A 24,706-nucleotide genomic window follows, 5' to 3' on the forward strand; every position below is an offset into this window, starting at 1 on the left:
TGGATGTAATGATTGGACAGTTTGGAAATCTGTCTACTTGATCTGTTTCTGCCTTGATAATTCTGCCTGTATACTTTGAAGTTCGGGGTGCTGACCTTTTTCCCCTGAACAAGGTAAATGATATATGTCTGACTGATTAAAGTAAGCTTGTTAAGCCATTTTGAGTTGCTTTCCTTTATCAAAGCAGATCCAAGAACCTGTATTGGCAGACACACTGGAGACGTCGTGGTGCTTGCTGCTACACACTCTTATTTCTTTTCCCATTTTTTCATCTATCTATCTCTCTTATTTGATTTTTAAAATCCTTTTTTGAGCTCTTCCATGGTCTGAGACCAATTCATATTTTTCTTTGAGGCTTTGAATATAGCAGTTTTGACTTTGTTGTCTTCTTCTGAGTTTGTGGTTTGATATTCCCTGTCTCCATAGTATTTTTCTATGGTCAGTATCTTTTTTTCTTATTTGCTCATTTTTCTAGCCTATTTCTTGACTTTTAACTTTATATTAAAGTTGGGCTATGCTCCCAGGATGGAGGGGGTACTGTCTCAAGCTTCAGGTTTTTTGTGCAGTTATTTTCACAACTAGTTGTGGAGGTCTGTAAGCTTTCAGTTATTCCAAGGTGGGATGATCTAAGGAGAGGTGTATTTACTACTCTCCTGACCTGTGCTCTGATTGGTAAGTGACCACAAGCACTCTTTTCTGCCCTGGAACTGTGACCAGGGTTATATTCTCTACTCCAATGTCTTATGCCATCAAGTCTTAATGACACTTACAGGGAAAAGATGAACCTCAAGTTCATTTTGCTAATTGACTAACTTGAATGGTTCCCTATGTCCTCTAAGATGAAATTCAAACTCTAGCATTTTAAACTATCCATGATCTGGCTGCAGTTACCATTGGAGACTAGTTGTATATTACTTCCCATCAAAAACTCTATCTTCTAGTTAAGCAGGTATATTTCACTTCTCTAGACAAGACATGTTATCTCCTGACTTTCAACTCTCACACAAACTCTCCCATGTCTGAGATGTTCTACTGCTCCCCTTTGTCTCCTGTGAGCCCTTGCTGTTGTTTTCATTTGTGTCAGACTCTTCCTGACCCCATTTTGGGTTTTCTTGGCAGAGGTACTGAAGTAGTTTACCACTTCCTTCTCCAACTCATTTTACAAATGAAGAAACTGAGGCAAATTGGGTTAAGTGACTTGACCTTTTTTTTCTTTTTCTTCCACCCCCCTTTTTTTTTGGAGGGGGAAAGGCAAAGCAATTGGGGTTAAGTGACTTGTCCAAGGTCACACAACTAGTTAAGCGTCAAGTATTTAAGGCTGGATTTGAACTCAGGTCCTCCTGACTCCAGAACCAGTGACCTATTCACTGTGCCACCTAGCTGCCCCTTTTTCTCCTTTTCTTACCTCAAATCTAAATTTACCTCTTTGCACCATCCATCCTTTGCTCCAAGTTCTTCATTGGGGACCCAATTCCTTCTCCTCAGGTCCTTCACCTTCTACTTCTGCTCTCACCCAGACCCTTTTCCTCCTCCATTTCTAGTCATCCTCATTCTGCTCGTCTTCCTCCCATAGAAGTCAGAAGTACCTAAAGGGTCAGTACATTAAGAGTACAGAGAAAGAGCAGAGGGCACTGTAATGCCAAGCAAAGGCAACTTCCCAAGGTTCAAAATACCAGCATAGGCGCTCTCCATTTTATTCAGTGACAAATTAAGAACAGACAGAATCAAAATATAGCATAATTCAAAATACAGCATTTACCAAGTATAATTTAATAATCTCCAAGTACTATCCCACTCCTGGACATTAGATTCATTTAATCAGTCACAAAGTCCCTCTTCTAAATACTACTCCACTCCTAGGCTGTACATTCATTTAGTCCATCACAAAGCCCCTCTTCTCAAATGGAGATTAGTTTTCAATCATAAGTAAAGTACATTCATTTGTTTAATCACAGAGCACAAAAAGGTCAAAAGTTCCCCACCCTTGGATTACAGTTGAATCTACCCCAGAGTTACAACAAGCTTAAACACAGCATTTAATACCCAAAGAGCGGTCTTTTCTTCATCTTGACATGAGGCAAGGTCTCAGCAATACTTGTTCCTGGGGAGACAAAGCTTAGCAAGGCCACAAGATACATTGCCAGTGTCTTCATTAATTCATTCTCTGTCTGCAGAACAGTCCTAGGACCCCTCAAAACATTATCAAAACCCTCTTTTAGGATTTCTGTAAACATACAACAAGAAAATCCTTCTTCAGGGCTTTTGAATCAACAGCAAGGTTGCAGGACCTCTGCAACAACAGCACTGTCCTTCATCAGTGGACAGAATTCACTCTCTGTCTGCAGAACAGTCTCAGTAGCTCTGAACCAAAAGCAAGGTTCCCAAACCTCTGCAACAACAGCACTGTCCTTCACAAGTGGACAGAATTCACCCTCTGTCTGCAGAACAGTCTCGGGAGCTCTGAACCAACAGCAAGTTTCCAAAACCTCTGCAACAACAGGACTGTCTTTCACCAGTGGACAAATCTGGGAAAACAACATCAAAACAGACAAAGTACCAGCATAACAGCATGTCTCCTCAGTCCTTGGCAGCTCTGGGTGGCAGCTCTCAAAAGTCCTGGGCAATTCAAAGTGGCCCTCAGCAATCCTCTCAGTCTCTCTCTGCCTCCAAAGGTGCTGCTTCCAAAAAGTTCTTCTGCCTCCCTCTTTTCTTGTGTCTCTCTAAATTTATGTCACCAGCCGCCTCCCAGTTCAGCCCTCTCTTTTCATGTCAACAAGTCCATTCCACAAGTGGGATTCACAAGCTCTGGGTTTTAACACAATCAATCCAAAAACCAAGCCAATACAGGGGGATCTTTAAATTCCATTCCTATTACAGGCACAAAGCTTCGGATAATAATAGCTCAAAGTGTGGGGTATGTAAAAGTGAGGAGTCAGGGTTTACACCAAGGCTGCATCTGTGGATGACTGGGAGGATGGTGGTATCCTCAACATGAATAGGGCATTTAGAAATAGGGGCAGGTTTGGAGAGAAAGATGAGATTTATTTGGTTTTGTTTTTTGCACATGCTAAATTTGAGATATCCACAGGACATTTTTAAAATGTAAGATATATCTATATATCTTACATTTCATTCATATATATATATATATATATATATATATATGTATATATATGCTTTGCTTTTTGGAGGGTGGAATTGGGCAGGGCAGTTGGGGTTAAGTGACTTGGCCAAGGTCACACAGCTAGTGAGTGTTAAGTGTCTGAGGTTGGATTTGAACTCAGGTCCTCCTGACTCCAGGGCCAGTGCTCTATTCACTGTGCCACCTAGCTGCCCAAGTTATATATTTTTAATGAACAGAAATCTATTTTCTTTTTTTCCATAGCCCACCCCATTGGAAAATAAAACCAATTCCTCATAACAATTTTATGCATGCTCAAACAAATACCTTTATTGGTCATATTCCAAAAACAAAAACAAAACCTCACTCTGCACCTGAAACCATCACATCTTTATCTGAAGGTAGATAGCATGCTTTATCATTGGGCCTCTGGAAATATGGATGGTCATAGTATTGATCAGAGTTCTTATATATTTCAAAGTTTATAGTATTGTTATTTTGGCACAAATTATTCTTCTAGCCCTGCTCACTACCCTCAGAATCAGTTCACAAATGTGTTTTCATGTCTCTTTGAAATCATCTATGTCCTCATTTCTTAGAGCACAACAGTATTCCATCACATTCATACATAATTTGTTCAGTAATTTTCCAACTAATAAGCAATCCCTTAATTCCTATTTTTGTTTTCCTTTTTACTTCCACTAGTGCAGAGGACCATAGGCCAGTGGGACTCTGACCCTGATGGCCAAATAAGCCCTCTCAGCTGAAGAGCCTGCTACCAGGCCTGGATCGGTCTCTCATCCCCCAGGAAGGAGCTCAAACACACAGGTGTGAGCATTATGTCCTCAATATAAGCATGGCTTATACCCCTGGCCTGGGAACAAAGAAGTGTGCAATGTCCTCTGAGGAAAACAATTAGGAAGCGTCCTATAAAAGCTTGTATGTTGGGTAATAAAAATGGCTCTATTTTCCACCACTCTTGGAGTCCCTTCTCTTTTATGCACCCTCTCGAAGCCTCTGGGTAAGCAACTCTTTTTCAGCCCTGCTGCAGAAAGGTAGGGCTCCCCACACATGAGAAGAGCTGCTATAAATATTTTTGTATACAAAGGACCTTTTACTTTGTTTGATCTCTTTTGAGTATAAGCCTAGCAGGGATGGAACTGGGTCAAATAACTGTATAATTCCTTTCTCAATCCCTCTTAATTCTAGTGCCTTTCCTCTGTTGATGATTTCCTATTTATCTTGTACATAGCTTGTTTGTACGTACTTTTCCTATTTTATCTCCCCAAATAAATTGTGAGCTCCTTAAGGCACCATCTTTCACTTTTCTTCGCATCCCTAGTGTTTCACATAGTGCCTAACATATAGTAGATGCTTAATAAATGCTTATTGACTATTTCTAAATTGCTTGCCAGAATGGTTGTATCTATTTACAGGTCTCCCACCAGTGCATTAATGTGTCTGCTTTTCCACAAGCCCTCACTATCATTTTCCTTTTTTTCATCATCTTTAACAATCTGATGAGTGTTAGGCAGAAACTCAGAATTGCTTAAATTTGCATTTCACAGTTAGTTACTTGGAGCATTTTTTTTTATGTGGTTAGAGAGATACCTGCATTCCTTCTCTTGAAAATTGCCAGTTCATATCCTTAGACTACGTATCAATAGGTGAATGGCTCTTATTCTTACAAACATTTAGCACCAAAAGCAAATTGGTAATGCTAAAAATCTGGAGAGATTAGGATGGGGTACACAGAACTGAAAATCATCTGCATAAAATAATTGAATCCTTGGGTGCTAATGAGATTATCAAGTAAAATAGTAGAGGGAGAAATGAAAAGGGCCTAGAAGAGAGCCTGGGGGGGACTCCTTAGTTAATGTGTGTAACCTACTAGATGAAAATTTAGCAAAGGGGAGTGTGAAAAGAACAGTTAGATAAGAATAAGAACCAAGAAATATAAAGATCTGGGAATCATATGCATGAAGATGCCAATTCTAAGTTAAATGAGTTTTGATCAGAAGTAATTTAATCACTACATTTCATCATTTAAAAGTATTTATTAAGACTTGCATGGTATTCTTTTGTACACTTAACAAATTAGCCCACTACTCACAAGCTAAAATGAAATATATTTGACATATCCAAACATGGCAGGGCAAAACTGTACAGACATCATATATTTATATACACACGTATAATACTGTATGCATTTACATAATATACAAGTCAAGTGTCTTTGGCATGGTATAGGGTACAAAGTGAATGAGGTTCAGAAAATGGAGGGAGGAAAGAATTAGCTTTTAAAAAATTTCAAATTAAAAAATAACTAGTCATTAAGAAATGCTTTTGGCTTTCTGGAGAATTTCTGAAATTCTTAAAACTGGGCTGGGAGAGAGAGCTTGAGTTGAAAGTAGGAAGATCTAAGGTGTAGTATGTTATAGTCTGGTAAAATGAGGAATGGGAAGGACAAGAGGGTAGTGAATAAATAAAACTGAACAAAGTACATGGGGCAACCATGGAAAGAGTGCTGGACAAGTAGGCCAAGTAGGCCTGGGCAACCTGCTGGAGAAGGGACTTGATGAAGCACATGGTTAAAAGGACCACTCACAAAATCAAGTTTGGGCAAGGTGATTCCAACTACGCTACTCATCAGCATTCTCAATCCAAGAACAGGAACAAATGCATTGAATATTTAACAGGAATTGTTTTTACTTGTTGATGCCAACTGGCTAGTATGATGAAGATTAGGAATCACGGGATTCTGACTGACCCTCACAAAAACAGAGAACTAGCTCTTTGATACTACACCTCATCATGGTGAGGTTACAGTCTTTCATCTGAATCTTTGAGTCTTACAAAGATGATCAGATCACAGGAAGAGGAAAGCTTCAGGGACTTTACAGATCATCTCACCTTTCATTTTACAAAAATATCTGAGGCTTATTTAGAGAGGCTGAATTGCTCAGACTCACAGGGGAAACAAGTAACAGCCAGGATCTCAAGTCCTCAAGCTCCAAATTCATTTCTCTACCCATACTATGATAGCTTGAAATAATTTGCCTCTTTTTATTACTTTGTAACAGCTTAATATGTTGAAAATTCCCTTTAGAAATCATTGGTGCTTATTTTTCAAATTATAGAAATGAGATGATTATATGATGATACACTCAGTTAACAATCACTGTTCAAAAGATTTATTTTCTTTGTTTTTTTGGAGGGCAATTGGGGTTAAGTGACTTGCCCAAGGTCACACAGCTAGTGAGTGTTAAGTGTCTGAGTTCGAATTTGAACTCAGGTCTTCCTGATTCCAGGGCCGGTGCTCTATTCACTGTGCCACTTAGCCACCCCTAAAAGATTTATTTTCTTAATTCACAGTGGTTGCTTTGGGTTCTGTGACTGATTTGGGGGCAAGGATATTTTATTTGAAAATCATACAATCTTAGTATGCTGACACAAACTAACAAAGTTTCTAATCAGCAATTAAAGATGTTAATTTAAAAATTACAACTAGCATTTAAATAGTTTTCATAATTCCTATTTTTATACTGCAGAGGAAATTTAAAAACAAGTATTGTTGTTTCCTTTTTATTCAGGCTTCCAGTAGTTTTATATGAGTGGTACTTTTCGGAAGAGGATGTCATCATCAAAGATAATTCATGATACTTCCATGTTGGAATTCACTGTTCAGAAAATTCTTTCTTATACACAATGGAGGATCATTGATTTAGAGAAAATCATACCCCCAAACTCAATGAGTAAAAGATTAAAATCAACTTTTTTCAAACATTAAGTATTATGAGCATATGTCCATTTTGTAACTTTATATTAACAAGACAATATCACAGTATAAATACTTTAAATATGGATTTATATATAAAATTTCCTATTTAATAAATACATTCAACACAAATAGAAAATTTACAAGCTTTTTGACTGCCATTTCTGCTCTGTAATTACCATGATGAGCTTTCTCTTGTTCTCTTACTCTTGGATTAAGAGTTGTTCATCAGAAAACTATGGCAGTATAAAAAATTTTACAGGAAATGTAAGTAAAGATGAGGCAGAATTTTATAATATAAAAGTTATGAAATGTATTTTTCATTTCTGTAATTCACACTTATAATTCTCAAGAGATTAATTCATTGCAACTGAAATGAAGAGCTAAGAGTGAGAAAATTTAAAATCATTAAGTCTAGTTTCATTTCTACATTTCAGACAATTATTGGGGGTGGACATAGATATTTAGTGTGTGTGAGTGTGGGGGGTGTGGAATGTATAACCGGGAAGTAAATACTGACGTAGCAAATACTCTTAGATCATTAAACTTGGCAATAATCAGAAAATAAGACTATGATTAATCTATTCTTTTTCTAGAATCTCATTTTGATTTCTAAAGATCTTTGCTTTCTATTACTTTTTTTTTTTTAAAAAAAGCTATACATAATTTACATATCACCAATGCCTTGGAGATATATGAATCAGACTTTTTCCATTAATAGTAGCAGTTCAGGGTGAACAGTAGCCAGAAGCTACTGTTGTAGGCAAATGTGAAACGTACGTCACAAATTCTTCAGTAATCAAGAGAGAATCTCATAAAAGGCAGATATAAAATAGATCCAGCCCTTATCATCCTTTATTATATGACTGACACTGAGATGAAGAAATGTGTGGTAGAGCTATTTTTTTGTACTATATTTTTGTGTGGTGCTTTAAAAAAAGTATGTTGACATGCCTATAACATACCACCTACACTATTAAAGCATCTTCTGAATAAAGCCAAAGAGAATGAAGAAACTCACCAGGATTTAGTGATTCAGCCATCAACAATAATCAGAATTGAAACCTAACAACCTAACTGGCAAACTTAAAAAAAAAAAGTTTGAAACCTAACAGCCTAATTGGCCATAGAAGGACTTTTTCTCAACTTACAGAGTGTAGGAGAAGTCCCTTGTAATTTAAAAAATAATGTTTCTTCCCAAAAAACCAACTATTTCATTGTGGAAAAGAGAGAGAAAGAGCAAGAGAGAGCAAGAGTGAGAGAGAGAGAGAGAAAAAGAGAGAGAGAGAGAGAGAGCACACTAAGCCAAGTTCTTCTTAGGCAGGCACACCACATTGCTGTCCTCTGTTGCCAAGATTCCAGTTAGAATTCTTTTGTATTGACTTCTATAAAGCATGATCAACCACGTGCCCCTGGAACCAAGGAACAAGTGACGCAGTAAAAATTAGGTCTGTATTTATGGTAAAAATGAAAAGAAGCATAGTTTTCCAAATAATTTCACTAAGTGAAAATTACAGACCTAAAAACAACTGACAAATCTTAAGTTATGTCAGCAATTTACTGTCAAATAAATATGGACCGTTAAATTGAAAATTGGGACAATGCCAAGAATGCCCCATCTGAGCCTGACAGTGAGAACCTCAATTCTAGGCTCATCAGAACGTGTGTAACACAGATTTACTCATACTTCTTAGGACTCTTCCACGGGGCTCACCTACCTAATCCTCACTTATTCAGTGTCGAGTACTTGGTCACCAACAGTCATAGTTTGTGACCAAAATGCACAACGCAAAAAAAATAAAGCATTAATTATCATGACCATTTTAAAAGTTCTGCTCCCTACAGCTCAGTTCCATTGGGCTGGATATGCATGTTGAATGGATGGAGCCAAGATACCCAAACTGATGAAAAGTTAAGTGGGCTGAGCAAAGAACATGACAAAGCAAAGCAAAAAACCCAGATTTGGGGTCAGATTTTGCCACTTAGTTGCTGCGTGACTAAGTAAATCACGTTACTTTTCTTGGGTTAAAAAACACAGTATGAAGGGGCTCGGTTAATGCTCTCTCTAACACCGGGATCTAAGTTTAACATTCTGAAATGCCAAGGCCCTGATCCTAAGAAGCCACTGGGACACTAGGATTTCGCAATTGGAGGTGCTAAGTAGGTGAACCACATATGTTGAAATCAGAAGACACATTATACCAAGGCAGAAATATATGAGAAACAGAGTTGGATTGTGAAAGACTTTGACAACTAAAAGCCAACCATGATGCAGAAAAAAACTACATTCCAACAATGCTGAACTTTAAGACCATGAAATACATTTAAGCCAAATACTTATGAGCTCCAAGTCTGCAATCTCTTTGTGAAACTTTATTCATATCACCATCAAATAGTGTTACCCTTACAGTATCCTAGGGTTTTAGTGTATCTCTTGGTACGGCTTAAAGTTTTCCACAGTTTCCTACCCTGTTGAAATTCCAGGTCTGTAACAAAACAAACGAACGAACACCCCCAACCAAACACAAACAAAACAAAAAAACGCGCTTTATCTTACACAACTTTTCAAAACTAATTTAGCTTAGAGGATGGGGCAGAAGGATGTGATTTTTTTAAAGAAACTACTACTAAAAAAGAATTTCTTTTAAACTATCATAGCTAAGAGCATTTCTATAATTTTAGATTTAGATAGAAAGGATGTTTGAATGCCTTGGGAATGATGGCTGGAGGGGAGAGTAAGCAGAAGGTCTGGGTCCTCTTCCTAGAAATAGATTAATTATATACACAGGTATATACACATACACATACACAGATACACATTTGCGCGTGCACGCACGCACACACACACACACACACACACACACACACACACCGCCTCTATCCTGCCTATCCCTCTTGTACTTAGGTACTCGGATGACTTTTTACAATAAAAATACCTGATAACTGAACAACTATGTTGATTTTGTATTTTCAAAAGGCCTGAGGCAGTTAAAGTTATTAAGGGATAATAATAGCTTATTTATCTTTCCTCCCCAAGCTTCCCATTTCCTGCCTCTCTCCTTGATACCTAAGAGTGAGCACAGGCCATTGTCAGGCAACCCAGAATCTGAGAGGACAAGACTGACAGCAGCATATTTAAGATGCCCTCACATGCTGTAAAGTCTACACACTTAAGCCAGAAAAAACCCTCAATGCCAAAATAAATAAATAAATAAATATGGTTGCCTATAACCCTCCTTGGTATCAGTATTAAAACCATCAATTGTAGACTCTCTAATAAAAAGTGAATTTATTATTTTACACCAACACTCTGCAAATTGGGATAAAAAACAATCAAGCTGTCTCATGGATTGTAAGGTGACTTAAAAGTTCTCTCTCATTCCCAAACCTCATTAAGCAGTCATTACATTTATGAGGTAAGTCAGATGCATGCCTGAAATCTAGATGAGTTTTAAGATCTTCAATCTGTCCTGTTGAATATTCACAGTATTGACATAAATAAATCCCCTCGGACAAATGTAAATTTAAATGTTTGCAGTATTCTAACATGCTTGAGAAGCCCTTCCCACAGTCATCACAAACATGGGGGAAAATCTTTGTGTGCTCTATGGCCACGTGCCTGTTTACATTTGTATGCAATCGACTTCGAAAACCACACACCTGACAGACAAAGAAGTTCTTGCATTTGTCGAAGGTGATCCTGCCCAGCAGGTTGTAGTGGCCGTGCTCACCGGCGGGGGCGCCCGCGCTCTCCTTGTCACTCAGCTCCATCAGCCTGCAGGCGTGCTCAGTGACCACATGGCTGTGCAGGTCCTCGGGGTCGTTGGTCTCGTGCTCACAGAACTGGCACAGGTACTGCTCGTCACAGCTGTGCTCCTGAAAGTGCAGGTAGAGCTCGCTGCTGGAGGAGAACTGCAGGTCACACTGTTCGCACCAGTACAGGTGGTGGCTGAAGTGGGCGTCGGCGATGTGCTGGCTCAGGCTCTCCAGGAGCACGGTGCGGTAGTCGCAGTACTTGCACAGGTAGCGATCCTCCTCATGCAGCTTGGCATGCTCCAGCAGGAGCAGGTTGGTGGAGAAGGACTCTTTGCAGACTCTGCAGACGTTGGCAGCAGTGCGCTTGTGCTTGAGGACCACATGCTGCTTTAGGTCGGAGAAGTACTTGCTGTTGAACTCGCACAGCTCACACTTGTAGAGGCCGCTGCTGTTTGCTCTCAGTAAAGGCCACTTCTGCTGAGCAGTGACATTCAAGGCCTGGCTCTTGTCCAGAATTTTACACAGCTTAGCAGGGGGCTCCTCGCTGACTTGGTCCTGAAGGCTCTCTGATGACAGGTTCTCGGTCTCCACGTCGTAATCCTCGGAGACAGCATGCACCTCGGCCGCAATGGGCACATCTTCGGCTGTGCGCACTTCGATAGGGCTCTCCCCCCGAGGCTGCTGGCGAACTGACTCTGGAGAGTCACATTCCTCACAGATTTCAATATCTGCAGGTTTCTCTGAAAGAAGAGAAAGACAAAAGAGTGAGAAAACTGCATCTAGCCCCCTGGAAAATGCCAAAACAATGACTTTTCCTAACCTGCAGGAAAGGCAGCATGATCTAGGATCCTGAGTACAGGACTGGGAACCAAGTGGTTCTGGTTTCTGCTCCTTGCTTTAATCCCTTCTGTGAATTTAGGCAAGTCATTTGATGTCTCTGTATCAGAATCTTCATCTGGGAAAAGGAAATGGGAGAAATAGCTGTAATTGACACCAGAACAATGTTCAAGGATTAACTTTCTTACAAAAGATTTAAAGCATTAAAGTAGATACATCATGAGAATTCAATAGACATGAAAAGAGATTTATATTCTCTCTCCTGCTTTGTTCCTCCCTTCTCTCCCTTCATAGAAGAGGCGCTCAACTGCACTGTTTTCTGTGGTACACAGGGATAATCTACTGAATTCATGAGTTTGGGGTACATCTTTACTCTCCAGCCCCCAAATTTTGAGGCTAGAATAGGTTAAAGCCCCCCAGATTAGGGCAGCAGGACATGAGAAATGTGAAGCAGGCCTGGTGAGAAAGGCCTGTCTTGACACTGACTGGGTGGCCTCTCAGAGCTCACAGAAGGTCTCCACAACCTCATGCTGCACTACAGTGGCAGACTTGTATAAGGAGTGAATTTCCTCACTGTGTACCCACTAATGAAGTTCCCAGGTGCAGCCCGGGGAGTGACACAGTGCGCCAGGAGACACACCTGGGTCCTCACCTCTGCTGTGAAGCTGACTTTATGTTGTTGTTCAGTTGTTCCAGTCATGTCTGAGTCTTCAAGACCTCACTGGGGTTTTCTTGGCAAAGATATTAGAGTGGTTCACCACTGCCTTCTCTGGCTCATTTTACAGATGAGAAAACTGAGGCAAAGAGGTTTAAGTGTGACTTGTCCAGGGTCACAGAGCTATTAAGTGTCTGAGGCCAGATCCGAATTCAGGAAGATGAGTCTTCCTGACTCCAGACCCAGCACTTTGTCCACCATGCCACCTAGCTGCCCATACCTTTTCTTTTTCTTTTTGGACGGCCATTGGGGTTAAGTGACTTGCCCAAGGTCACATAGCTAGTAAGTCTTAAATGTCTGAGGCCGAATTTGAACTCAGGTCCTCCTGACTCCAGGGCTGGTGCTCTATTCACTTTGCCACCTTGCCGCCCTGCCCATACCTTTTTAAAGTGACCAGAACCAAATCCCTCCATCTCAGTGACCCTCAGTTTCCTTATCTGTAAATTGGGGGTGAGGTGAACTGGATTGCTCAAGTTCCTTCCTGATCTAAAAATCTCCAGATCTAGGGATAGAAATGCGAGGTTGTACCCCAGAACTGTTCTTCTCTTCTGTTGAAGTTTCAACAGTGAATAATAAGACTTGGGAAGCAGAAGTCAAAAGGAACCACTCAAGACTACTGGGGTCATGCTGTAAGTGGGCTGAATGATTCCCTCACTCTGTGCTCTCTATTCTCATTGTTCCTTCAGTCGAACAAAATGAAGCAAGAAGCTGAGAGGGTGGGTAGATGAGAACGAGAGGAACTAAGGGTGAGTAATTCACTAGGACCCACATCCACTTTCTAGGCTTTTGCCACTCAAGTCACTGGACAACTGGTCAAGGGGTCAGGTGAGATTTTATGTACATATTTAAGATGAATTTTTAAAATTTCGATTCATTTGAATGATTTCAATCACTATTCTCATCCACATTTCCAAGTCAAGTGAGAAAGGGAAATATTTACATGGGCTTTAAATAAATATATTTCAGTTAAAATACACTTCAAATATTTACCTTTGTTCTCAAAATATTTTAAATCTGGTTGTCTCATAGAACAGACGCTGTAACAATGGTCAGAGAAAATTCCATTGAATCCATCTGCAATTTTGGCTATTCCAGTAGAATCTGAATACAAACAAAAATGACATATCCATGTCACATCCAAGCCAAGTAATCTGTAAACTTAAAAAACATGACTATTTCCTTTAGATATTTGATCAGCTCATCAACTCTAGTATTTCTCATCAAGGAGAAATACTTAGGAGATTGGAAAAAATAATAAGATACCATTAAAATACATTTACCTTTTATTTGGATCTGCAGCCTATAGATGTACCAGAGAAGCCTTTGCTACTACATGAATTCACCACAAAGACCTGAAGTCCCTCAAACCTTCCTTAAGACCTCTGCTTACAGGGGCAGAGATCACCCTGAGCATTTGCTCTTTGAGGCCTCTCAGTTCTGTTTTTGTTTTTTGTCTTTTTGGAGGGAGAAATGGGTTAAGTGACTTGCCCAAGGTCACACAACGAGCAAGTCTGAGGTTGGATTTGAACTCAGGTTCTGACTCCTGGGCTGGTGCTCTATTCACTGTGCCACCTAGCTAACCCCAGGCCTTTCAGTTCTGACTGGGGTACTTAAGTGATGTGGAAACAACAGGAAGATAGTAATAAAGAACCCTTGTTATTCAGATTCAACTAATAGGCCCGGGCCTATCACAAACACCAAGGTATGCCACAGTCTACATGCCAAAGAGACCAAATCATTCCTGTCATTAAGTCACTCCTTGCTTATGCAGCACAGAGCCAAATTAAGCCATAGGAGCCAAAATTACACAATCAACAAAAGAGTTAGCTTTTAAATATAACTGACCCAGGACTGTGTTATCTCTTAGGATGCGATAAAAATATTTGGTTTGCAAAATATCTTCTGATGGGAAAAGGAAACACTAATTTGCAAAAGAATATATAAAGACAGAAACACACATATATACACATACATACATATACATATATGAAATAGATCAACATATTGTTTGAATTACACTATAAACATTCAGATAAATAACACAAATCATCATCTTTGCATTTCAACCTTGATCTAACAAACTTTATCTAATTTCAACAGAGACCAAGATAAAATTTTATAGAAAAATTGCATTAATTCATAAATAAGTTTTAATATAAACGAATTATATAATGACCTGAATAACGAGAAGGGTGTAGAGTCTTCCTTTTTCTTTTTTTAGGATGTTCATTCATATCTTTTTAATCTAAAAGTAAATGAAAGTAATTTAATTGAAACAGGGAATTGGTAAAAACCAGCTAATGTTGAAACAAAGATTCTTTGCTATCATGCAGTTTTTAAAAAAGGAAACAAGAAACTTAGAAATTATGGGTCAACTGATAACCGACTTCATAAAAGAATATTAAATTGTTTCTACTTATGTTTTGTATTTATTTTCCAAGTACTGAATTAGGATACTGGTTGCAGTTTTATTTCTTAGTTTGGGTGGGAAATACTCTCTCAGTCTATACCATACATACACACACACATACACACACACACACACACGTCAAAACTACTTCTGACAATTACAAACTATTTTATCAAGTTGTTTATCTGTTATAAATAAAAAGTGCTTTTAATTCATTAAAAATCCTCATACTCAATAAAAATTACAAATCCATTAAAAAAAAAACCCTAAGCCTATGGTGCTGCATTAGTTATTACACAGACAATTAATTCCACAGATAGAGTTTACACAATCTGGAATCCTTACTGCAGACTCCAAACTCATCTAAGATTTCCTTCTAAATGCCTAGAGCCAATCTACAATGACTCCTGGTTCCCAGAACTAGAGGGAATCCAAAGTTGTTCTAGAGGAAATTCCTTTGCTCAACTCTGAAGTCCTATTCGACATTCTACCAGTGATCCAGGCAGACCATGTGGAAAACCACTCAATGCTGGAGCTATCAATATGAAAACATTATATTTACCAAAACTGCTATAAAAATGATGAATTCCTCTCCAACTAACTTACTTGGTGAAATTCTTAATAATAGAATCTGGAAGAACAACAAAGGAATGCTATGTTATAATACTTCCACAAGGAGGGAAAATACCTGTAAATAAAACACAACAAAAAGGTCAGGAAACCACAAGACACCAAAAAATGCCAGAATATAGTGATATATAACAAAAACAAAGAGAAGTTTCTGAGATATAAGAATACCATCAGAAGCCCAAACCAAGTTGCCTAAAACACCAAATTGAATGGAAGGAAAGTCAAACAAGTAAACTTTTTATTTGAGGATTTAGTTGAGGTGGTCTAGACTTATTAGCAGCATGGTGGGTAGTACAGCACTAAATGAGGAATCAGGAAGACCTGGCTTTAACTCATGCCCCAGACCTTTACTAGCAGTGTAACCCTAGGTAAGTCACTTGACCTCTCGAGGTCTCATGTAAAGGCCTTACATCTCCAAAATGAGGGAGTTGTTGAACTAATTGACCTCCAAGGTCCCACCCAGTGTTAAACCTAGGAACCTGTGATCAAAATCAGACATCTATATGCTCTCACACAACTTTTCTTGTTACTTTCCAACTGATTCCTCACCTAGAACTGCATTTTCGTCTCATCTCCCTCAATCTCTTGAGAACCTGTGAAGGTATATAGCTTAGTAGGCTGTACAAATATAAGAAGCCTCAGAAGAAGAATCACAATGCACAGGTGATGACAATCATTCTGAACACAGCTCACTAACTACAGGTTGTTTATCTAACCACCGCTGGGGTGACTTCTGAAGCAGACAGAATCTGAGCACCTGCAGGAAAGAATCTCAAATTCTGGGGAAATGGAAGATCACTAACAGCCTCTTGGAGCAGGAAACAGACCTTCTCATTCTGGACTGGACTAAATCCCTGCTTCATCTTTGTTGCGCCACGGTTCATGGCACAAAGACAGGTGGGTTTTCTTCTGTGGTTTAAAGAACAGTCACACTGCTTTACAACTTGAGCTGTGCATTTCCACATATGTAACTTTGGGGTTAGGGTCAATTTTTCTCACCATCTTTGGATCCCCAGTACCTGGCCTCACCCAGTAGCCCCAAAGCACCCTTAGGTGCTCATAAGCATGTAATTAAGAAATGCTCATTCAATTGAGTGAAAGAGATAAGCAAAGTGACCATTCCCATAAGAGAGGCTTTTCATTCGGGGCTGGGAAACAAATGCATACTAATCCTCCTTTATTTAATCCAACTCAAAAAACATTTGTTAAACCCCTACTATATGTGAGGAATTGGGGATATAAAAACAAAGATGAAAAACAGACCCTGGTCTCAAGGAGTGTACATTGTACTGAGTGAGGAAGACTAAAAATACCATGTGATTGGAGGAAGGCAATTAGGGAAGATCTCCCTAAGTGACCTGTGAATCGAACCCAGGAACCATGAAGGAAACTAAGGATTCTAATGAATGAATGTCTTCTAAGAGGTAAATATGAGAAGAGATTACATTCTAAATATTCAGGAAAGGCTGTGCAAAGACTGAGGGGGGATGGGATGTTGAGTTTGGGGAATAAACAAATGGATCTATTTGGAGAGAAGAGCTGAGAGGATTTAGGGGAATGAATTTGAAATAATTGGTCTGGAAAGACAATTGAGTCAGGCTGTAGATGGCACTGTAGAGAGCCACTGAGGAATCTTAGGGGAGCAAAGTGGCTAGAACTAGAATCTTCCTAGATTCCTTGTGTGACAGATCTGAGAAAGAAAAGAACAGAAGTGGGGGAGCAATGAATTCACAGACTCCTGTGGAAGTCTGTGAACAGTGATGACCATCAGAACTGAAGTGGAGGCTGGACAGATTGAGAAAAGGGGATGATTTAAGAGATGCTAGAAGTAGAATTGATGAGGAAGAGAGGTGGGGAGAGAGGGAGAGAGAGAAGTAGAAAGGGAGGGAAAGAAAATAGGGGAAAGAGAGCAAAAGATAGACAGACACAGACTCATCACAATGGTTAAGAGTGTGTCCATTCCTGGCGACCAAAAGCTTGTACTTCAGCCCTGATCCAGGATCCCACTTACTCTTTGTTATTGTTGTTTAGTTATTTTCAGTCATGTCTGACTCTTCCTGACCCCATTTGGAGTTTTTTTGGCAGAGATACTGGAGCAGTTTGTCATTTCCTTCTTCAGTTCATTTGACAGATGAGGAAACTGAGGCAAACAGGGTGACATGACTTGCCCAGGGGCACAATGCCAGGAAAGTGTAAGAGGCTGAATTTGAACTCAAGTCTTCCTGACCCCAGGCCCAGCATTCTATCCACTGCATCACCTAGCTACCCCTTTAATTCAGTTCAGTCCTATCATCCATGGTTAGGGCTTTCCTGATCATACCTACCCACCTTCCATCTCTGTCTCATCTCAATGTCAATTCTAAGACAACCATACAGACTTTCAGTTAAGTTCAACAAATATCTACTAAGTACCTGCTATGTGCAAGCCCCTATGCTACTGTTGTCAAACTGTCTGGATATGTTATTGCTATTTAACTTGTGTTTGTTTTCTCTAGCTAAATTGTGAGCACTTGATACAAAGATACAACTGACTTTATTATTATTATTATTATTTTGTATCTCAGCTAGGAACAGAGTTGGGCACATTGTAGGCACTTTCTACATGAAGATGCCAACGTGATATATTCCTACCACATAGCTTTACCCATGTCACTCCCCAGCTCAATAAGTTCCAGTGACTCCCTGCTGTTTTTATAGGACCAAACACAAACTCTGTTTGGCATTTTAAGCTTTTTGCAATTTGGCTTTAACCTTTCCAGTCTCATTACTTATTAGCCATCTTTGAATATTCTTTGGTTCAACCAATTTAACTAGTTTCTTGTTGTACTCATTACATCGTTGGGCCCTATCGCCAAGCCTTTTCATAGGCCTCTCTCCATGCCTGGAATGCACTCCTTCCTAACTCCTACAATACTGAGTTTCTCTCCTCTGTGAGAGGCTCTTCCTGGTGATTCAGTGCTTTACTCCTGCCCTCAAATCACCTCACATTTTGTCTACATCTCATATGTGCATAAATGCTGGCTCCTTCAATAGAATGAATGTAAGTTTCTGGTGATCAGACTTTTGTTTTGTCTTGGCATAACAACAGCAAAAATAACAGCAATTACAGTTATTCCTTCAACATCAAGGGAGTTGGGGTACACATCCCCTCTCCTGCCAACTGGAAAATCTGGGTAAAATTTTTTGAGCCCCCTCTCCAAACCAAAGAAGTCTGAATTATCATGGTATTGAAAGACAAAATATGATTATACAATACTATACAAATACTTCATGCATTTCTGAGTTTCTAATTTTTTTCTGTGTTGTCCGCTAACTTTCACATGTCATCTGTGGCTTCCACACCCCCCCCCCCAAATTCCTATTTAATTTTTTATGCTAACCTGCAATCTAGTGAACCTTAGGGAAAGTTTCAACGTGGAGGGATAACTGCACATTTTTGCAGAGCACTGTTACTTCACTTTTCTCCTATCACTTAATACAGCACTGAGCACAAAGATAGTAAGTGCTTTAAACTAAATTCGAAGGCAGAAGAGCTGAGTTAGAATCCCAGCACTGTCATGTACCATCAAGGTAACTTCAGGCAAATCACAAGCTCTGTGGGCCACAATTTCCTTAACCTCAAAGGAGGGGGAGGTCCTTTCTTGTTTCATTTAGGCTGGCAAAATGGCAAAGCCCCAGAAAAGATCTGGATTCAGAGAAGCTGGGACCAAATCTCAGCTCTAACATGATGTAATCTTGGGCAAGTCACAACCTGTGAGCACTGCAACTTCCTCTTTAAAATGTGGATGATGACATCTGTACCACTTGCCCCATAAGGTACTGTAAAGAAAGAGCTGGGTAGACCTTAAAGTATTACAGAAATGGGTATTTTAAAAAAACGCTATACTTATTCTTCTGTCTTCAAGGTTATTAAAAACAAAGTGAAACCCAGTGTTAACGTGCCAGAAGGACTCAAGGGCAGATGACCAAACTCTCAATGAAGAGATGATCTCTAAAGCTGATGGTTGAAAGCATCTCTTCTACACTTCAGTCAAGTTAGACTCCTTGCCAAGGAGACCACTAGGGCTTACTTTCTGAACACTCCTGTATGGGCTGTTTCCCTCTATTTCAGGCTAATACAACCTGTGACCCATCAAAGGATTTTGGGCTGCCTCAGAAAAATGTAGATGTTTTCCTCTACATTTTCCAAGAGTGCCAGAAATCCTTTGATGTGCCCTCAGGCCATCAGCGGCCTGTGGGCCACAGGTTGTACAGGCCTACTCTACTGGAAGGTGAGTTCACTGAGGGCTCTTTTTTTTTTCTATTTGTATCCACAATATAAGTGCTTAATATAACTTCTTCACTCACTGATTCATTCTCATCAGTCAGTTATGAGATGTTTCCAACAATACAGTCAATGTTCACACATATAAACCCTCCTTGCAACACTGTGGTAAGGACCATCCAACACTAAAGGCCAGCTTCCTACCCTGGGAAATGTCCTGCTCTAGCACAGTTAGTAAGGAGTACATTTGCTCCCATTCACATCAGAAAAAAAGGGTCCTGAGAGGTAGATACTGGAGGTATCATTTTCATCCCGACAGGCAGTGATGGCCTATCAGAATAGGCAATGGAGGCACTGCCCACAGAAGCCAGTGTGACAACATCTGAATAGATCCCACACAAAGTGGGACAAGGAAGACAGAGAAGGGAATGGATCAAAAGGCAACACAATCACCAAGAACTGAGTCCGAGGAATGCTTTCTTTGTCCTAGAGGGATGGATCAATGAAGCAACCAGAAGCCAAGGCAAACAGAAAGCAGGGCAGAAGCTCCAACCAATCAAGATCCTAAATCTTAGAGGCAGAAGGGTCCTTAGAGATCATCTAGGGCAAACAGCTCATTTTACAAGTGAGGGAACTGAGGCTCAGAAAGGGTAAGTAGTTTGCCTTTTATGGTTTCCTAACCCCCAAAATGGCATCACTAACTGCAGGCCAGACATTTACCCCCCCAATATCCCACAATTTTCTCTAAGTGAAAACCTTCCAGACAGACTTCATTAACTTCCTCAATAAACTGAACTTTCCTCCAAACTTCCCTATTTCTGTTGAGGGCATCAACACCCTTACAGCACTCAGGTCACACCTCAACTCTTCCAGCTCCTTCCACCCCATATCCCATGAGATGCCAAGTCTCATCAATTCTACCTTCACAGTATCACTCACATTGTTCCTGTCTCCTCTCATATGACCCCCACCATAGCTTAGGCCTTTCTCTGCCCACAGCCAACTATAGGTCTTCTGCTTCTAGACCCTCTCCTTCTGCAATTCATCCTCTACATGGCTGCAAGGTTACTTTTTGATTATTTTTTTTAGGAACACTATTAAAGCCTAGACCTGGCCAACCTACTCCCCTACTCAAGAACCCTGAAGCCCTCAAGATAAAATACAAACTCCATGATTTGCACTCAAAAACTCAGAAAATAAGACTTCAATCTACCTTTGAAGACTTTTCTTAATCACCCCTTACTTCAAACTCTCTCTACTGAGGCCAGAGTGGATGACAAGGTATTTGAGAAATTCAGTATCCCCTTTCCTGCCTGCATGCATGCCTCTGGGCGAAGTGGGCCCGATCCCTGGGCTGCTCTCTCTCCCTCCTATCCTCTGTTCTTCAAATCCTTAACTTCCACCAAGGTTCTGCTCCATGTAAGAAGCATTTCCTGATATCCCTGTGAGTGTCATCCCTTTCCTCAGTTACTGTATTTCAATGTTGCATGTGCGCCACCCCCCGAAAAAGAAATGTTCTATTCACGGAGGACAGGCCTGGCTTGTTTTTCTATCCCTAGTGTTTAGCACAGTTCCCTTCCAACACATGGGATAGGGATAGCACCAAATCTCTGATTGCATTGGTGTAGGGAACTCTAGATAATAAGACTCCCTCTGAAACTGCTCATCAGTACCGTATCTTCTCTGCAGCTTAGTGAATGGCCCAGGAGAATCCTGGGACACAGTTGGTATTTGTCAGAGGCAGGACTTGAATCCATGTCTTTCTGACTCTAAAATTGACTCTTTATCTTCTGCTCCATGAGGTCTCAAAGCCTTGCACACAGTAGGTATAATAAGTGCTAAGTATTAATAAGTGCTTGAAATGAACCGCTGCTGAATTGCCCTAGACCACATAGTAATAAGTAGCAAGCTGGAATTTAAAGCCAGAGTTGAGGTAAAATGCAGAGCTTGTAGCCATCACATTACCTGCTTCCCCTGGTGAGACAGTTATGGCTCCCAAACCAGGCTCTGACACCCACTACCTTGGTTACCCTGGACCAAAAGGGCTCATTTCACTTCCCTGAACTTCAGCTTCCCCACCAGTAAAATGATCAACACTTGCAGTACCCACCTCACTGGGGCAGTGGAGAACTTTGTAAATCTTACAGCATCACAGAAATATATGTCTAGCAACCCATTCCTGATCACCTCATACTTAGAAACAGAAGGCCCAATTTGCCATTATTAGTATAAATGAAGTTTTGTGTTTCATCTTCCCAAATAAACAGAGATAAGAGGAGACCCACCCAAACAGGCAGCTTCATCCTGGCAGTCACTATCACTTGACCCTTCATCTACTGCAATCATCAGGCTTCAGAGGTTATCTCAAACAACTCCCGGATCTACAAATGAGAAGACTGAGGCCCAGGGATGTTTAGGGCCCAGCTCAAAATTGTACAGTTAAGCTACAGAAGGTAGCTTAAGGAAGAGGAATTTCTCTCCTGAGGGCCGGGCAGAGTACCTCACTCACAGCAGGTGCTATGGTTTCTGAACAGTTGAAGCTGGTAAGGCCAGGCTCCACCAAGGCCCCCCCAAGACCCCAAGATGCTGCCTGCGTCAATCACCACCAAAGCTGTCCAAATGCAGCCTTGATAGGGGCTCCCGTTTACACTATGTCTGAACACTTACAAAGAGCTGCACACATGATCAGCCAGAGCAGGAAGGACCTATCACAGATCACCAGGCCAGCTTGACTTTTAAGCCCATTACATGCTTGATATTCTCCCAACTCTGTGATGCTGCCTGAAACAACAGTTCACTTTTTGCCTCAAACCCGCACTGTCTGAATATCCACAAGGGCGATGCTGCCTGGCCGGTCAGGACGAGGCTGGGGATGCTGCCTTAGTGTCTGCAGCCGCAGCATCCTCTTTTTTTTGCTTTTTGGAGGGCAATTGGGGTTAAGTAACTTGCCCAAGGTCACACGGCTTACAGCATCCTCTTGACAATGTGGCTGCTTTTCCCTCTGACAGACAGCAAGCTCCCAATTCAGAAACTCCTCAGCTTTCATACTCATTAGGTTGCTTCCAGGACCCCAAATGTCCATTTCTTAGGCTCTCTGCTAACCTCTTCTTTTTGGTGCTACCTCCAGAGAAGGGCAGGGGGAAGGAAACATGCATTTATTAAGCATCTACTGTGTGCCAGGCACTGTGCTAAACACTTTCTAAATATCATCTCATCTGATCCTCACAACAACCCTGGCAAGTAGGTGCTATTATTGTTACTCATTTTACAGTTGAGGAAACTGAGGCAGACAGAAGTTAAGTGACTTGTCCACATGACAGTAAGTGGCAATGTGTCTCTCCCTCTATGAGAGGCCCAGAGAGTGAAGCTACTTACAATGATGGGTCTGATGATCTGGTCTTTTCTCTCCCTATTCTAATCCATCCTCTACTCAGCTGTCAAAGTGATCTAAGGTACACTGGATAAAATTGAATTGTTAACCTCTAATGGCTCCCTAGTACTTCCAGAATACAGGATCAACTCCTCTGCTTGGCATTTTAATAACCCCAAGTGACCTGGCCCCTTTCTATGGCCATAGAACATTCTATGATCCATCTACCCTGGTCTACTTTCCCTTCTCCACGCCTTTGCATCTGCTGTTCCTCATGCCAGAAATGCTGTCCTTTCCTCATCTCCACCTTCTGGCTTCTCTGTTCTTCCTTAGAGACAGCTCACAACCCACCTTATGGCAGAGGCCTTTGCTAGCTCCTCTCCCAAGTGCCTTCCCTTGAAGATTACTTTGCATTTACATTGTATCTATCTTCTAGATATAGTTATTTCGGAGCCATCTCCCTCTGGATACAAGTTCCTAGAGGACAGGGACTGGCTTTTTTTTTTTCTTTCTTTGCATTCCCCAGCCCTGGGCTCCCACAGGTGAAGCGCCACTTAGGAAACGCTAGTGGACAAATCACTCCTAAAGTCTGGAGGCCAGAGCCAGGCCTCCAATATTGCTTCTACTGCAGGCGATCTTTGCTACCTGGGGTAAGTGGCCTTATTATCATAATTAATAACACCAGTAAATGCTAGCCCTCAGGGCTCTAAGGTTCGCAAAGAATGCGCTTTACAGGGATAGTGATGGCAGCGACACCCCTCCCCCCCCCCCGGGTTGTTATCGAGCCGAGGCTAAAGGTGAAGTCACCGAGGCCGAGGTCGGGTGATTGACTTACCCAGGGCCACGCTGCTAGGGAGACAAGTATTAGCGTGTCCCCACTTTACAGACCGAGGCACAGGGCGGTTGGGAGGCCGGCCCAGGGTCACACAGCTTGTAAGAGGCTGGGGCTGGACCGGAATTCGGGTCTCTCTGACCCCAGGCCCGGCGCCCTCGGCCACTCACTGCCTCACCCGGGTGCCTCGGTTTGCCCATCCGTACAATGGGCGCGGGCGTTCTGCGCGCCCACTCGGCGGATGGGTCCACTGAGGCCCCGCGCGGCGTGGCTCAGCGAGGCTCAGGGCGTCTCGGACTCGCCGGGAGGAGGCCACGCGCCGAGCCCGCCCGCCGACCGCGGGGAGGGCGTCAAGCCACGCCACGCCACGCCACACCGCCCGCGCAGGCCCCGGCCCTCGCCCTGGGCACCGCCCGCGGAGGCCCCGGCCCGCCCCGACCCCGAGCCCGGCCCGCGTCTACCCTCCACCTCCCCCGGCCCGGCCCCGCCGCGGCCCGCACTCACCGCCTGGCTCCGCGCCTGCGCCGTGAGCCTCCAGAGACAGGGTGGGGGAGGGGCGGCGGGGAAGGAGGGGGGCGCGCGGCGGTCCCACGCACACCGGCCAGGGAACGACCACCAGCCTCCAGCCCCGGCGCAGGCGGCGGCCGCCGCGCGCCCCCTGCCGGACCCGCCGCGCCGCTGCACCGCCCGCGCCCCGCCCCCGGCAGGGGAGGGGCCGAGCAGCCCGCCCGCGCGCCGGCCCTCAGCCACGTGGGACCGCTCGGGGCCGGACACCTCCCCCTCTCCCCGCCTGCGCCTGCGGGCGCCCGCGACCTGACTGGAGGGGTGGAGTCTGAGGACCTCGGAGTCTGGAGTGGACGGCTAGTGGGGAAAGATGCATGGACGGGTGCGTGGATGGATGGATGATCAATCAACGAACGAGCCTCAGAAGCAGATAGTACTGATATTAATAATTGACAGCTCGCCTTTCCGTAATGTTTTAAATCTGCATAA

At 42.0% G+C, this 24,706-nt stretch overlaps 2 protein-coding genes across 6 annotated transcripts in view; both read right to left on the bottom strand.

Moving 5' to 3' along the window:
- Nucleotides 1–24,706, bottom strand: part of MFN1 (mitofusin 1) — a 468,570-nt gene that overhangs the window by 47,766 nt on the left and 396,098 nt on the right. The gene's annotated exons all lie outside the window — the stretch shown is intronic.
- ZNF639 (zinc finger protein 639) lies at nt 1,663–24,302 on the bottom strand. Of its 5 annotated transcripts, none has more exons than XM_069104827.1 (6): nt 24,218–24,302; nt 15,224–15,305; nt 14,384–14,452; nt 13,198–13,308; nt 11,476–11,610; nt 1,663–11,395 (listed from the first exon to the last, which is right to left on the bottom strand). In XM_069104827.1, the coding sequence occupies exons 3-6, from the start codon at nt 14,439–14,441 to the stop codon at nt 10,233–10,235; spliced, it is 1,467 nt and encodes a 488-aa protein (XP_068960928.1). In that variant the 5' UTR covers nt 14,442–14,452; nt 15,224–15,305; nt 24,218–24,302; the 3' UTR covers nt 1,663–10,232. The 5 variants fall into 5 exon arrangements, with proteins under 5 accessions (XP_068960928.1, XP_068960932.1, XP_068960929.1 ...); XM_069104831.1 differs by lacking the exon at nt 24,218–24,302 and adding an exon at nt 23,717–24,012 and having other exon boundaries at nt 15,180–15,305; XM_069104828.1 differs by lacking the exon at nt 24,218–24,302 and adding an exon at nt 23,717–24,011.

The sequence above is a fragment of the Petaurus breviceps genome, unplaced genomic scaffold (assembly GCF_028583685.1).
Source record: "Petaurus breviceps papuanus isolate PSGF00001 unplaced genomic scaffold, PetGlider_PUasm1.0 688, whole genome shotgun sequence".
NCBI classification, from domain to species: Eukaryota; Metazoa; Chordata; class Mammalia; order Diprotodontia; family Petauridae; genus Petaurus; species Petaurus breviceps.